The sequence below is a fragment of the Meleagris gallopavo genome, chromosome 1, assembly GCF_000146605.3.
Source record: "Meleagris gallopavo isolate NT-WF06-2002-E0010 breed Aviagen turkey brand Nicholas breeding stock chromosome 1, Turkey_5.1, whole genome shotgun sequence".
In the NCBI taxonomy this organism is placed as follows: Eukaryota; Metazoa; Chordata; class Aves; order Galliformes; family Phasianidae; genus Meleagris; species Meleagris gallopavo.
Genome location: NC_015011.2, coordinates 21,868,681 through 21,884,993, shown reverse-complemented (window position 1 = coordinate 21,884,993; position 16,313 = coordinate 21,868,681). Strand labels below are relative to the sequence as shown.

The window sequence follows — 16,313 nt, the reverse complement described above, 5'->3', positions numbered from 1 at the left end:
TTACATCTTCATGACTACAGACTCAAGAACATAAGGGAAGTTTCCAGACAACTTTCAGAAGGAATTCTGAAGGCCGGAAAAGTTAACACGTACAATGCAAACTAAATATTCAAATACATAATACATTCTACCATACATAATTTTGCATAGGTTATTAAGCAGGGATATTTAAGTACTATTTTATTCTAAAGATATTGTCAGCAATATTTTGAGCAATTTTTGCCTCGTGTTTTAATCATATGTAGAAGTGAGAATTTGCTCTGAATGGTGCTCTTCCAATGTTGTAGGAACTGTGAACCAGTAGCGTAAATTAATTTAAGCTCAAGAAGCCAATCTGAAAATTCCAGTCAGGCCAGTAACAATTAAGAGTGCAGTTACTGGGAGTGCACACAAGTCTGAACTTTTCATTGCAAATTTATGAACGGCTCTGATACGGTAAGTTTTTATTTTTATTTTTAACATTCATAAATTATCATATTAGAGTTAAAAAAAAAAGACATCCAACTTTATGCTGTCCTATTAGTATGACATATGAAGCCCAGAGAAAAACTGACCTTTCTATATTTCACATCATGTACATGTAGTAACCTAACTGTTCAGATTATGATATTAAAACACTTATTTGTAAATTAAACTTAAAAAAGGTTATTGCATTTTAGGTAAAAAGCATTTACAAATCATACTCAGCTTTAGAGTTTCTAAATTTCTCACCCTCAATTTCATGAACTTAAGGTATATTTTCAGTTAGACATCATTTCATCATTTGGTCTTCTAAGCTGCCACCAGCTTTTCCATTTTTAATGAAGATAAAGGAAACTTTGTTTTTACATATTAACAATTTTCTGAAGCTGTGATTAGAGCATTTTCAATAACAGGCAGACATATATAAAAACCCACCTGGACACTTTCCTGTGTAACCTATTATAGGGAACCTCCTTTAGCAGGAGGTTGGAGTCAGTTATCTCCAATGGTCCTTTCCAACCCCTATGATTCTGTGACCCTGATTATGATCCAGAGAGCCTGAGACATAACAGCCTTAAAGAAACTTAAGAGAGAATACGGTACAAAAATCCAGTAAGCAGAAAGTGAATCACTGCCAATACAACCAGCATATTCCAATCAATTATTCAGAAAGGCTGAAAAGGAATTTTACACTACTGAATCAAAGCAGGATCTGACACATATAGAATCTGTGGTGATAGGACAAGGAGAAATGGCTTCAAACTAAGAGAGTGTAAATTTAGGAAAAAGTCTTAAATAGTGAGAGTGGTGAGGCACTGGAACAGGTTGCCCAGAGATGTGGTGGAAGCCCAATCCCTGGAAACATTCAAGGTCAGCCTGCTGTGGGTCTGAACAACCTGGTCTAGCTGTGGATTCACTGCAGGAATTGTACTAGATGACCTTTAAAAGCTCCTTCCAACTAACACTGATTATGAGAATTTTCCGTACCTTTTTAAAGCCAACGGACACACAACTCAACTTTGATCATTTTGCTCATCAGAGAGCTGGAACAAATTAATCTTAGTATTTTCAGAAGCATCCAGCTTTCCAGTAAAATACATAAGAAAAAAACACCATATATAAACAGTTCTAATGGTCATTTTTAAAAGACTGTAGAATCATGATTTAAATGCAAGTTCTTAAATCTATTCTTAATTATTTTACATTATGCTTTATAAAGTTGCAAGAAAAAAAGAGTTTTTTTTTTTAAGAAGAAATATACTTTCAGGGTATTTTTTTTATTATTATTATTAACCTTGCTTAACCCATAAATCTTCTTCATGTAAAGTATGTTGTGGTTAAGCTAAGTGAGTTTGGATCTAAATTTGTATCTCAGCTTTTACAAATATTTCAGATTAATTACTATGGAATGAATGAAGAATGACACCTTAATTAGTAATGCTTCTCTTGGCAATTAGGATTCTTTTGGCTTCTCTTAGCAATTAAAGTGGCAGTGGCATATCATTAAGGTCTTCAAGATTTCCCATGCCTCCTCAGAAGCAATTACTGTGGGAAGAACTAAAATCAGGTTCATAGCTATAATCTGCTCTCTAAGGATCTAGTAGTAGGATAAACACTTTTGCATCTTCCTTCCATAGTAATTTTGCATTAACCCATCATCATTATCCAATCAATCACTAACGTAACTTTAATGTGTCATTTTTCATGAAGTTCAATTTTTGTTTTTATGAAAAAACCGATTACAGTCAATTGATTTTTCAGAATTGTACAATATTAAAATAATGTAAATGAAGGCACATGAGCACTTTTCTCTGTGGCAAAATGCCGATATTCATTTATCACAATAAAATACCAGCATTTATCACAATGCAAAATAGCATAACAGAAAATAGTGCTAAGAGGCACATTGGAATGATAATAGTAAAGCATCCATACAGTGGTAAAATTAAAATCAAGCTATTCCATCCTACTGCTCGTAAGATACGTAGGGAATTGCTACTTTAGTATAAACACGCACAAATGGCCTTGTGAAAATAAAACTGAGTATGAATTCATCAGAACATAGCAAGAAACAGAAGATAATTATAGTGACATGAGTAACATTTTTCATCTTCTGACTACAGAAAGAAAAAATCTAACACCACTGCTATTAGATCCTAACTTCAAATTGCTTATTAATTATGGACGGAAATTTGACCAATATTTCTGCTGAATTGTAAACTCACTGCTTTATTTTCTAATTATTGTGTTTCTCATTTTAAAAAAAAAAAGGGGAGGGGGGGAATATTCCCCTTTTATATCCCATGCTGGATGTTGCAGAAGATAATGAATTCTGATAATAGAAGTAAAAACTTGTGCACAGTGAGGTGCAGGCTGCCCTGTTGCTACCAGGCCTGAAGACCTTTATTTCAGCTGGCTGGTTCTTTTGAAGATCACCAGAAATATGAAAAAAGATTTCTCTCATATCAGGGCATATTCAAGTTTGCATCATGGGCTGATTTTCCTGTATATCGACCACCAGACTGGGAACACAGACACAATTTTCGAAGAGAGTTTACTTCTTCCTGTAATGCAACTGTATCATGGGAACTGGTAGTGACAACAGAAAACAGTAGTTAAATGAAAGGTATTTTTTGTTTGAAGTATTTTTTCTGTTAAAATATGTTAAAGAATTACCAGACTCTGAGACATCTAAGGATCCCAAGTTTACTCAGTTCTTTTTATCCTCCCAAATATTGCATTCTACTGTAATTACTTGTTTGGACAGACAGAATTTAATACAAATTGCAACAGTTCTGATAGTCCCTGCCTGTGAATCTTGGAGAATGGGTGTGCACATTAGCCTACAGACCTGTAAGATCTTAAAAAATAAATAAGCAACAAAAGAAATAAAAACAACCCACGGCCATTCTCCCTAACAACCTAGCTATTTTTAAGACTTCTTAATTATTATCTTAAATGTTTACACATATTGTTTGTTAATTCTGACATGAATGTGATGGTTAAATGGGCCATTATAGGTGCCATCGCTGCAACATGCCTTTCCTTTTCTGCCTACAAGATTAGGTCCAACCATTTTTTGTCATTTTCATGCTTTCTTTCCTCCTAGCGTTTCCCCACCTCTTCAGCTCAACAAAAACATCATGCTTCAAAGGAAAGTTGGGCAAAACCATAACTTGTGATTGGCATAGATTTAGTTATTTTTTCCCCATCAAGATTCTACAATATCATTCTGAACTTTTTATCTAAAATGATAGAAGTAATCCAAGTAGTCATATGCTTTTATTAACCACAGTAGCCAAGCATACAGACCACATCCCCAATTTCATCAGCTTGCATTAATTACCAGTATGCTCACAGAAAGGTATGATTACCTGTGGAGCTCCTTAACTATTTTTATTCCCTTATTTGGTCATTGGTTTTACTCTGTGCTGGGATAGATGAGCCTTGTCCTTTTGAAAGGGACACACACATTATTCATGTTTGGGTCTTGGATCTCCAGTGTCAGCAACCATCTAAATTACAGTTGAAAAGGAAGGCAATCTCCTCTTCCTAAGTATCAGTCAAAAGCTCAAGTCCATCTAAAATAATTGGGCAACTTCATGCATCACAAGGGGTACAGGTAAACAATGCCAGTCCTTTCCAACTGGAAGTATTCAGCAAATAATCTTGCACTGCTGAATTTAACATCTCACAAGCTATTCTGCAGTTTGCAGGATGCTTTTTAGTTACTGGTAGATCCTTCTGCAGATCATTCCTTAGTAGAAGAAACACGCTCTACACATATAAATATGTAGTGCCAGTTGTTAAACAACATTTTGACATACTTTAATGACATACTTCAATTCTGTACTGAAATCACAGTTTAATATCCACCCTCTCATAAATGCATCTCCTTAAACAAAACAGGCAACACTGATGGTGCTGGCAACCTTGGTGCAGAAAATAACACCACTAAATCCCCATAATGACCTCCTCAAATGGTCACAAGGTCTGAAATATCTTGTTCAGATATTTCATTTAGATCTTGTTTAGATAAAGGAGAAACAACAACTCTCTATCTTTTGCTTGATGTGTCTTTACTAGAGAAAACTCTTAAGATGTGCCTGCTTTTGTTCCACTTCCTTATTGTCGGCATCTTAGTGTATAAAGAACTCCTAAGAATTACACACAGATGAGAAAAAGGTTTTTACATTAACTAGGGCACTAACTTAGACACCAACCACAAACTAAAACAACACACTATGCCATTTGCCAGCAATGAGAGAGAGAGGACAAGCTTGTATACACCATAAAATCATCGCTAAAAGAAAGGGCCTAAATTTGGTTTAGAGCCAGATGACTTGCATACACACTTGAATCCCGTGATGGGCACATGCAGCAGACTGGTAGAAATATAGTACATCCTGCAGTGTTTCAACATGTTAAAATGAGATTTCCCAAGCCAAAATCTGACGTAACCACAGACAATGAGCTTTTTTGGTTTTACAGTTAGGAAATCAAGACTCGGGTGAAGACCAAGGCTCTCCATTGGCAATCAACATTTACACTCCTATGAGGAATGAGTGGCAGAGGAATTACCTTTTCAGCAGTAGCACAAAGGTAGTTTCCTAAATTCCACTATGTGTATGGATTATAGCTCATCTCACAACACTGGAAGACTTGGCACTGTAAGCATCAGTGGGCAATTTCTGTCAGTATCTGTAAACACATTTAACTCCTAAATATATTTGAAACTAATTAGAGAGTAATTCTACCAGAAATTTTAACAGAAATTATAATGAAAATTGATATACCCCTTCCGTATTTCGTATAGATCTAATGTTCTTATCATAAGCAAATGCTTAGAACAAAAAGCATAAAGTTGCAGATGTTAAGAAACATGAATCAAGAATCTCAGCTCCCAAATGGTGGTATCCATATATGCTGAAGGACTGTAACTACCATGTTGGAAACTGTAAACTACCATCAGCAAAAAATTCTCACAGGAATTCTTGAAATTCTCACAGATTTCAAGATCTTCATAAGAGCTCATACACAGACACTATGCTACCTATTAAGACTACTATTTGTAACTAGAAAGAAATATCACTAAAAGTGAAGATGACATTTCTCGGAAACTCGTGGTTATCTGTAGATAAATTGCCTTACTATCTATCAAAGTAGCCTAAGTTTCATGTAAAATAAACAGACTTAGATTTTAAAAACCACTTAGGTAGCTATGCATAATCTATACCTCTGAATGCAATATACGGAGAGAAGACCTGCAATGTACCGTATCACAAGCAGCGTCCTTCCTTTTTTGTTCTTCCCCTAAAGCCAAAGTCTTTGTTTTCAAAAACCATACCATCAAGGTACTGCTCCCTATAGAGCTTTTGAGAGAACTCTGAGTACTCTGATATAAGCTAACTGCTTATACTTCAGGCTGCTACAGTGAGGAAAGGACTCCAAATTACCTGATGTGATGTTTGAATTTTACAAGTCTTTACAAGCTCAACAGTTCCAACGTGTTACTTTGCTTATCCTTCCCAGGCTCAATGTTCACAAACTGAAAACTAAGTCTTCTGCCACAGGATGGCGTGAGCCCTGCTCTCTGTAGCAGCACTTGAAGTCAGAGCTCTCCCTCCCTCTTTCAAACTGGAAGCAAAAGTGTAATAGCAGCAAACAGAAAGCTAGATGGTGCTAACAGACTTCCATTATGGTTTCAACCAGCTACGCGAAAAAATGTCGCAAACTTTGCTAATGAGAAAAGCACTTTTGGTAATTGCTGTAAATTAAAGTCGAAAGTCAATGTTTTTATCTAATGGAAACCAACAGTAACTGAATATTTTATGGTACATATCATACATAAAAAATATTAGGAAGAATTTTTAAGATGTTTGATACATAAAGTTTCCTGACAGTTTTCTTCTCTTTGAAGGAACTTTATGTCTACTGCTTCTAACTTAACTTAACATGTTAGCTTAGCTGTAGGTCAGTCTCCATCTAGTTATTTCCACAAAGGTAAAGAAAAATATTTAGAATTATTCTGTTATATGTCTATGCACAGAGGAAGGTCTGAAAGCAGACAAATTCCCTATATGCAACACAAAGGCCTGTTTGCAGCAGAGACCACGCAGCACATGCTAGAAGAAGTATGACTGTCTTCTTGACATCTTTATCTGTAGAAGTAGCCCAGACTTTAATCAGAGTTTGCCCAACCAGCGCATACGAGCTGGCAATATCATCATTTTGGATAACTCCGGTGTCTGTGTAGCTCTCCTTAGTTGACTTATGAGCTTGCTAGTAGCTATGAGAGCAGTTTGTCTTGATGACTACAACTGCATAACTATGTGACAGCAGAGGAGCAGCAGACCCTAATGCTATCAGCCCTGTCACTGAACTACCTGTGACTGCGGGGGATTGCTTCGCAGTCCTGTGCTTCATTTTACTCATCTTTAAAACAGAGATAATGATACCTATCTCCCACTCCAGTGGACTCTTTTATCAGTAGGAGAAAAGTGTTATAAAAAATGAGGACAAAATTCCTTATTCTCTAATTTTACAAAGATTTTATCCCTGTTATCCCTGACCATAATTTAACAGATATCCTTTAGATCTAACACTACAGCAACAGCAGGAGAAGTGTGTGACTTTAGTCATACAAGAACCAGGAGCTATATTTACTGACTGTATATGCTCTCCTAAGAAGGAACATTTCAGTCACCCTCAGGTACAAAAGGCAAAAAACTTACAACTTTTTTCTTTTTTCTTTAAAGTTGATGGCGATCCTTATATTCTCAAAATAAACTCATGCTACTACTAAAATTTGGAGAGAAAAATAATTTCAAAAATAAAGAGAGTATAAGTTAAAAAAAAAAGTTGACAAAATAATTGCTTTGCTGAAAAGAGAGAAGAAAATCTGAGCGCATAGGTAGTCATAATTAATTGCTCATAGAATGTATATTACAAACAAAAATTTCTTTAACTTCTTGTTTGTAATCAAAATATAGCCACATAAAGTTCAAGAAGGAGAAGTGCAAATTCCTGGTCCTTGAGAGGAACAACTGCAGGCACCAGGATGTGCTGGAACCAGACCAGTTGGAAGGCAGCTTGGCAGAAAAGGAGCTGGGAGTTCTGGTGGACACCGAGCTGCACATGAGCCAGCAATGGGACCCTGTAGCAAAGACGACCAATGATATCCTGGGTTGCATTAAGCAAAATATCACCAACAGGTCAAGGGAGGTGATTCTTCCCTTCTGCTCAGTGCCGGTGAGGCCACGCCTGGATGCAGCATTCAGTTCTGATCCCCCAGCACAGGAGAGACAAAGAGTTACTGGAGAGTCCAACGAAGGGCCATGAAAGTGGTAAAGGGTCTGAAGAATCTCTTAAGAGGGGAGGCAGAGAGAGCTGGGCCTATTCAGCCTGGAGAAGGTTCAGGAGAATCTCATCAGTATGCATAAGTACCTAAAGGAAGGGTGCAAAGGGGCCGGAGTCAGGCACTTTTCAGTAGTGCCCAGTGCCAAGACAAGAGTCAGTGGGCACAAGCTGTCACACAGGAGGCTCCATATGAATATCAGGAAGCAGTTCTTCACCGTGTGGGTGACCACGCACAGGCTACTCAGAGAGGCTGTGCAAATCTTCAGTAGCTGCCTGGACATGGACCCGGACACCCAGCTCTGGGTGTCCCTACTGGAACAGATGGACCCAGAGGTCCCTTCCCACTTCAGCTATTCTGCGATTCTACAAACAATTCTAAATGCAACATGTCACAACATAAAGCAGATCGCACAGGGACAAATTTTGCCATTTTATCTTAGAAAATGTTCTAGACAAGAGCAATGCTTACCCATTTTACTTTGAAAGTCAAAAGTAAATAATATTACTTTGTAATATTGTCCCGTATAGGCCGTTCAATAGGTAAGAATTTCATTTAAAACTATTTTTTATTTCACTCTTTCAGATATTATTATTAAACATGAGTAATTAAAAAAAAAAAGTATATGATAAAATATCAGTATCCATCTTACGTTTCTAGTTTGAAAGCAAATACCCCTCAGTAACCACTAGGCTATGCTAACAGACAGCTCAACTGGCACGATACACTTTTAAAAATAACACTTACTTTATATGCACACGGATATGCAAAGGTACTTTACAAGAAAATGGATTAGAAGAATGTATTTACAGTAACAAACATCTCGATTGGGTTAACCTGTCTTCCCTGGGTTTTCAACCCTAATTATGAGTTAAAGAGAGCCAAGTGAGTCTTCCTGAAGCAAACGCTCCCTAGCACTGCTATTGTAGCTGCAGGAATAAATGGGCTTTTAGCATTTTATATAAAATGTCTAAAGCAAAGTTTCAGGCCACATTTTTTATTTTTTATTTCCTTTGATGATTTGTTTTAGATTTGAGACTGCAGTGGAAGACATGGATAGAAATGTTTCTATTGTTGCATAATAGAGAAGATAAAAAAATGTCTCTTGAATATAGAGTCTGCATTTTGAACCTGAGAAAGGTTACTGTATTCTATGAGAATACGTTATGAATGATGAGAAAGGAATCTGAAATATCATGAATTGCACATACTCGAACCTGTTCTGCAATTTCTCATTAATGAGCGACATTTACCTTGTTATTACCCAGAATATTCTAGCTGTGCATGCTACCTTTTCTTATCTGTTCTCAGGGTTTAAATAGAAAAGGATTGTTATGGTTCAGTTTTTTTCCACACTATGAGAGCCCTGCATGCAAAAATTTGAAAAAAAAAAAATCAGAAATAAATAGTAATAATGCAGTAAGATGCATACAAAGTAGCCTTAATTTCTTGCTCTTAGTAAGGTTTTGGCTTGTACTGAAAAAATCCCAAGTCTATAATTTTATTTGAAATATAACTAGTTTTTATGAATATAGATATTTAGAGAGGGAACATGTTTGTAAGGCACTGCAGCCACAGAATATAATCTGTGAATTTAAAAATCTCAATTTAACTACAAGACAGCATAATCTGTGAAAATAAATATCCTTGAAGAATAGAAACAAGATGGGTTTTGAAGACTTTCAGCATGTCTCCTCTGTCAATAACTAAATTCAGTTTAAATAGGAGAAACATTTCCCAAGGAATAAAACCATAAACCCATAATTAGCATGGGTCTGTGGACTTAATTGACATTGAGGAATCTGAAATATTTGAGCATAGCTATTGTATCTGACAAAGAGGGCTCATTACCATTTTTTTTTAATCCTTAGTTTAATAAAATTAGTTTAACAAAATCCCTCTTTCTGCAGTTGGCTGTGTGGTAAGATTTTAATTCCATTTTGAATGAATTTTGAGGTTCCCAGCTGAAAGGCGTTGTTTAACAGCAACAGATTGCTTTTTTCTCTAATTAGACAGTGATGAACCTTCTATGTTTGCTTGTAAACTCAGCGCTACGCGGATAATAAAAGTTACCTGGCTCAAAGACTGGGCAAAGATAAAGCATGACACGGCTCTGAAAAAATTGGAACTCATGGAGGATAACCATACTAATGGCATTAAAAGCCTGTTATTATGGCTGTAAAATACAACTTTGACGCAAAACTGCAAAAGTACTGCAAAACACATCCTTTTGTTTTCCCCCTTTTTAGTACGCTATGAAACCGTGCATAAATATGCGACTACATACTAATGCGAAATGAAACAAAACAAACTCCCGGCCCTTCTCACTATTCAGGCTTATAGCAGGGTTGCAATCCAGCTCTTCAAGAATTTATTTTCTCCCATGGCCTGCCTCCTTGCATGTTATGCAAATGCTGATTTAGAGAGAAAATGGAGTGATTTGCTTTTCTGCCTCATGCAGGTTTAACAGAGGGCTGCAGAGTAATAACACCACCTGGCAGAGAGCAAGTTCTGTTCCTGGGTGAGCACAGTGGCTGCCATCCTGCTTCTCCCCTGAGCATGAGCTGGCTAGCAGTGTGCATGAACCCTCTCTACCCATTCCTTCCCTAGACTTACTCTCAAGTAAGCACAGAAAAGTGCTATTAATCTCACTTTAATCAAAATAAGTCACTAAAAAATTTATCTGTATGTATATATTTACAGCCTTATTTCCACTGATTTCAGCTATTCTGTGTACGTTAACATCTCTGTGAAGTGAGATTCCAGCTTACCAAACTGAGCACAGGAAATTAGGTGCATACCACCAGCTACTACAGATGGAAAAGGAGGCAGGTTCTTCCCAATATCTCTTAGCTACCTTCAGCACAACACATTTCTTTGTGTCCTGTAATGCTGTCCTTCATTCATTGCACGTTTTCCAGCTTCTGCATAAATGAGGGTTTCTCATATAATGCTGTATCAGTTCTGAACTGAACAGATTTAATCTGTGTGATGAATCTGACAGTAATCCCTTTCAAAAATACACAGGAAGTCAAGCAAAAGCTGTGAGAGTGCCTGGGTGTCTGCTTTTCCTAATGTTGAGGGTTTCTGACTTCTGTTCCCTCCACTCTCACTGAAACTCCAATGCTTTCATCAGTATTTCAGTGCTATCGGTATTTCATCAACCCTTTCAATGGCCAATAGAGGCATCATCGACATTTCATTTCATTTCATGGATGCTTACAGTGGAGCAGTTCACACAGGCCTCCCTTGATGCTCTGACTTTGCTAGATGAAAAAGTAAAAATCGTTTTTTGTCTGGAGAATAATGAAAACAGTGACCCTATAGTAAAATGAAGAAGTAAGAAACTGTGCCAGAGACTAGTATTCAAAGACAACGTAAGGCAGTAACTAGAAATAGCAGATGAAAAGGATGATGATTGAGTTAAAGTCTTAAAAATAATATTTGACCGTGGAACCCTTGTAATTCTCAGACAAGAAGACTAGAGACATAAACTAGTATGGAAAAGCAAAATGGGTGGTGAGGAAAACCCCCCGGAGACCCCAGAACAGCCCCCCAGCTGGGTCAATCTTCGTGGAGAAACCTGGAGCATAACCAGAAGAAGCACTGGAACCCTGTCCTCATTGCTGGGCCCAAGTCTAAAAAGCTGCATGTTATGCCCTAATTTGGTCTGTGGACAGCACGACTCCAGCATTATCAGTGGCCTGATCAAATGCAGGAACTTCCCACAGTCACCTGTGGGAGAGGTGCATGGCAGCACAACCTCTCTGAAGTAGCTGTAGAATGGAGCACACCACCATGCCAGGTTATGTGCAGGTTAAATGCATCTGATTTGTATTATTTGTGATTTGTGTATTATTTGTTACTCATACTGTTGAAGTAGTCCTTTGTTTGATGCTACTGCTTTACTAATTTTAGTTATTGTTGCTCTATTAATTATGTAAGCTTTTAAATTAAACAAGGGTTAATCAATTTCCTTGGCAGAACCAATCTCCAGTTGCCTGTTAAAACACTCTGTGAAGATATCTGATACGTTGCAGGTGGGTAGAAGGATATAAAGGCATTAGAGCCCGGAATCAATCTCTGTATCCGAGCACTATGTATGCTGTTTGACAGGCTGTTGATGAACACAGCAACACTACATCACCTCAGCAGCACTCACTGCTTCACTTGGTTGCCCAGAGAAGCTGTGGATGCCCCATTCCTGCAGACATTCAAGGCCAGGATGAATGGGGTCCTGGGCAGCCTGAGCTGGTGTGTGACAACCTGCCCGTGGTAGGGTGGTTCGAACTAGGTGATCTTTAAGGTCCCTTCCAACCCAAGACATTCTGTGATTCTGTAGTCCCCTCTGGCTCCACACTGACGTCTGCTTAACTCGTAAGTTAGAAGAATAGAAAGCAATGGTGATTGCTTTATGACATGAGAGACAGCCTTACTTACTGCAGGCAACTTCACCTGTTTTTGCAGCCAGGATGACGAATGGTGGTAGCAATTGCCTCTGGAGATGTTTTTACAAATAATCTATTGCATTTAGTTTCAGAGCTAGGCAGGAAAACATCCTTAAACTGGTACATTCACATCAATTCAAGAGAAAGACAGGAGAGCAGACATAGGAAGAAAATGGGAGATGATAGCATTGCAAATACCACTACATGGCAATATATGATTAATCTTATTTTAATGGAAAAAATTTGATTTCTTAAATAACAACTTTGGCTTTTCTGAAGTGTTATAAACTGTAATATTTGAAATCAGTTTGTAATTGACAGTGTTTTTAGCTCTGTGTGTCAGTTAGCTGAATAACTCTCCTTACATCTCACTGAACATTTGAACTGGATGCTACTCCTGACTATTATAAACTTTACACATAAAACAACACAATGTCACACTAACAACTGTTACACACTGACTGTTGTACATACTTACATTGTTTTACAAACTTTATGTTGCTGCTACATATGGTTAAGCATAGGCACAATGAGGCAAGAAAACAGAATACAACCTGACAGAAAACAGCTACTTACCCACAGTGCTTCATGTGAGGTGGTTTATCCATTCTCACTGCCAATTTGATTTTCAAGTCACTGTCCTGGCTGTTTTTGGGGACGATCATTTTGTGCAAATCAGGGGACTTGGAGCTGTTGGATGTCGGATACAGCACTACCTGCAAGTAATAAAATAAATTCCGAGCTGATTAAGAAGTCTGTTTGTCTTTATGAAAACTTCTAAGCAGTTCAGATTCTTGTTAGATCTCCTCCACTCTGAAAGACAACTTAAAAAAAAGTTTCACAATTCTAATAAAATATTTGACACATTCCTATCATAATAGATGAATGAGTGCTCCCATTTATTGGAAAATTTCCTATTATGACTTGAAAAAAATTTCCTCCATGGGATCATTCTGAATTAACAGTTTTAAACAAAGAACAACGGATTCCGGTACTCAATCACGCTGTCCAGGGCCCCATCCAACTTGGTCTTGAACAGCTCAAGGAATGGAGGATCCACAGCCAATCTGGGCAGCCTCTCACCACAAACAAGAGCCTAAAGTTCCCCATTACTCAGTGCCCTACTGGAAACATGCCTCTGAAACACCATGCTATATAACACTACGCAACAGCAGTGACACTGCTTGAGTGAACATAACCACAACATGCTGTTTCTTACTAACTTCAGTTAAAATCAGTAGCATTAATAAAAGCCAGCTGTAGAAAAAACACAGAAATCAGAAATTAATTCCAGAGCTCTGCTGCAAATGGAGTGCAATATATAGAAGATACTGTGTTCAGTTCACATCAATACACAACAAACATTTTGTTAAATTGATAGAGATGGACATAAAAAACCCACCATAAATATGAATTTTAAATACTTAATTAAAATGTTTGAATGATTTAATTGATAATTTTAGTAATTAAACATTATTTTTAGACCACTATCAGTCACAAACAGTTGAATATTTATCTGCCATCCAGAAATTTCCGCTTTTGATAACTAGCACAATTAAATATTACCATTATTACCATTACCAAATTTTATTATGAACACTATTTTTTAATCAACTTAGACTCTAAAACCATCTAAACATGCTCCTGGGGAGAGTTTCACAATAGTCAGTGAATTCTGAACTATCATTACTCTTACAAGCAATATCTTCACATCTTTTATTTCTTGGAAACTAAAATTAATTATAAAGTTAATCGCCAAATTCATTTCTTATAAATAGCAGTTGCGTCTTATGTCATGTGTATGAAAGACAATATATTCCCCTCTCTGTTCCAGGGAAAGCTAAATCAAAGAGTTGGATAAGAATCCTCAAGCAAACATAAATCTAATGGATATTACTACGCCAAAAATTTTACAACAGATTTTTTCATATGAAGGATAGTGTAAACTGAAGGACTCCAGCTCCCCATGTCAGTATTTTGCAGAAGCACGTTCCTGTATCCCATTAGTATTAGGAGTGCTAGCAAAGCAGAGAAGTGTAATGCATCAGCCCTAACGACGTGTGCAACCTCCGTAACATCAGCGGGAGAAACAACCTCTCAGAACTATCGAGTTCTGTGCCTGTTAAAGAGATAGTAGAAAAAGCTGCATATTCCAGTTGTCATAAATCAGAAGGGTAATTTGTTTTGCCTCTTCGCAATTGCATAGCAAACACAATTTAGAACAGTGCTTACTCCCTCTTTTCCAAGAAGTATGTTCATTTTCCTCCTGAGTAAAAGCTTTCCCTTGAAAAGCATTATAAGTATAGCAACCCTAGAGTTCTGAAATCTCAAATAGAAGCAACTTCTAGTTTGTCTATCTCTTTAAATGCAAGACTATATAAACAGAATTATTCCTCATTCCTTGCATTTAATCACTTGGCATTCATAGAGGTCCGTAGGTGATGTTATGATTTTCTTTTCTGCTCTACAGATTGCAGTCACTGTCCTCTAACAGCTTATTACTGCTCATGCATCTCAAACCACATCTTTCTCCTGTCAACTTCTTGATTTTTGACAATGCTGAAGAAAATATAAGCTGACAAGTGTATAATTAACTCATAACCTCAGTACTGACAATTTCTTTTCTGATTTTTTTTAAACAAGTATACTTGAGCTTTGTTTTCAAACCACTTGCAATGAATAAGTATCTGGCAGAGTACTTGGACATGCACTGTGTTGTGTCTGTATCATTACTTAAAGCTGGAAAGAATGGCAAAGTATAAGAACTAAAAAGACTAGAATATACAAACTGTATTTCAAGAACTTCAAACATTTTTGTCATTATGCACAAGTGCACATATACACACATGCAGCATTCTGCAGGCATTAATTATCTTCAAAATAACCTTAAGCCTGTAAGGGCACTCCTAACCAATGTGCACTGGATCATCAGGTGACACAAGCTGAAACCAAAGCACTGAGCAGATTCTTCTTGATGAAAAAAGAATGTTGAAATTTGGATACATTGCGATGCAGTACCATCTCCACAGCCCAGAAACTTCCTAGGCTACTTGTCTTAGATTTCCTTTCAGCACTGTTTAACAGATTATAAATTTATAGGTGCAGTTCTAGGTGTAAACTTAAATAAAATAGTACCAACTCTTTATTCTCTGGAAAATATACATACTCACCTATAGAATATTTTTTCACTACACCTAGTATTTCTAAAACATTTGTAGAATTATTTCTACATCATATATTTCCAAATCATTTTTTATTTTATGCTTTGTTACTTTATTGTTCCTGTATCTGTGAATATCATCACAGCAGATTACTCAGCAGCAACACAGCAAACTATGAATTGTATATATCATATACATAGTATATATACATGCATAATAACACTTGTTTACAATAAGCAACCTAATGGGTAATCTGCATTAGGTAATGAACGGCACATTATATGAGAGTACTACACACCAAGCACAGCTGCTGTACATTGCATTGTTTCAGCTGATTTAAACCAAATTAACACAGGTTGAGGTAAATCAGTAAATTCAATCTTCTCATGATCATTAAAAGCACTCAGCCACAGTTTGGTACTGAAAAAGCGGCAAGTCCATATCCTCTTTATATGTCTCCTCATTCAAATGAAAAATAAATACATAAATCTTCAATATTATAGGGCAGCACACCTGCATATTTGTGCAAGGTGAAGTTCTCAAAACATTGCTTCTGGATTGTGAATGATTGACACAGCATTTCTCAGCTGCACCTGGAGGATACTGAGCTAATATCACTTCATGACTTCACTAGTCAACATTTATTGTGATTCAGCTGCGTAAGTCCCAGCTGGATGACAATAAAAGGAGCCATTTGATGTTCACCTAAGCCAACAGTCAATCCAGCTGAGCAACTCCTAACTCTCCTCTATCTTTGGCACATTGATCATTTTCTCCTTTAAAAAAAAAAAAAGATTTCAGGGAACAAGCTAGTTGTTCAAAATGCCCTGGAAGATGGAACAGACTGAACTTGTGATAGTCTTGCTTTCTCAGAGCAGACAAACT

General features: G+C 37.0%; 1 protein-coding gene across 9 annotated transcripts in view; it reads right to left on the bottom strand.

The window, feature by feature from the left end:
* CADPS2 (calcium dependent secretion activator 2) overlaps positions 1-16,313 on the bottom strand; it is a 239,584-nt gene that overhangs the window by 131,660 nt on the left and 91,611 nt on the right. For all 9 annotated transcript variants that reach the window (XM_031553158.1, XM_031553160.1, XM_031553159.1 and 6 more), the window contains exon 7: positions 12,844-12,983. In XM_031553158.1, the coding sequence (XP_031409018.1) occupies positions 12,844-12,983 (140 nt within the window). The remainder of the gene's footprint in view (positions 1-12,843; positions 12,984-16,313) is intronic.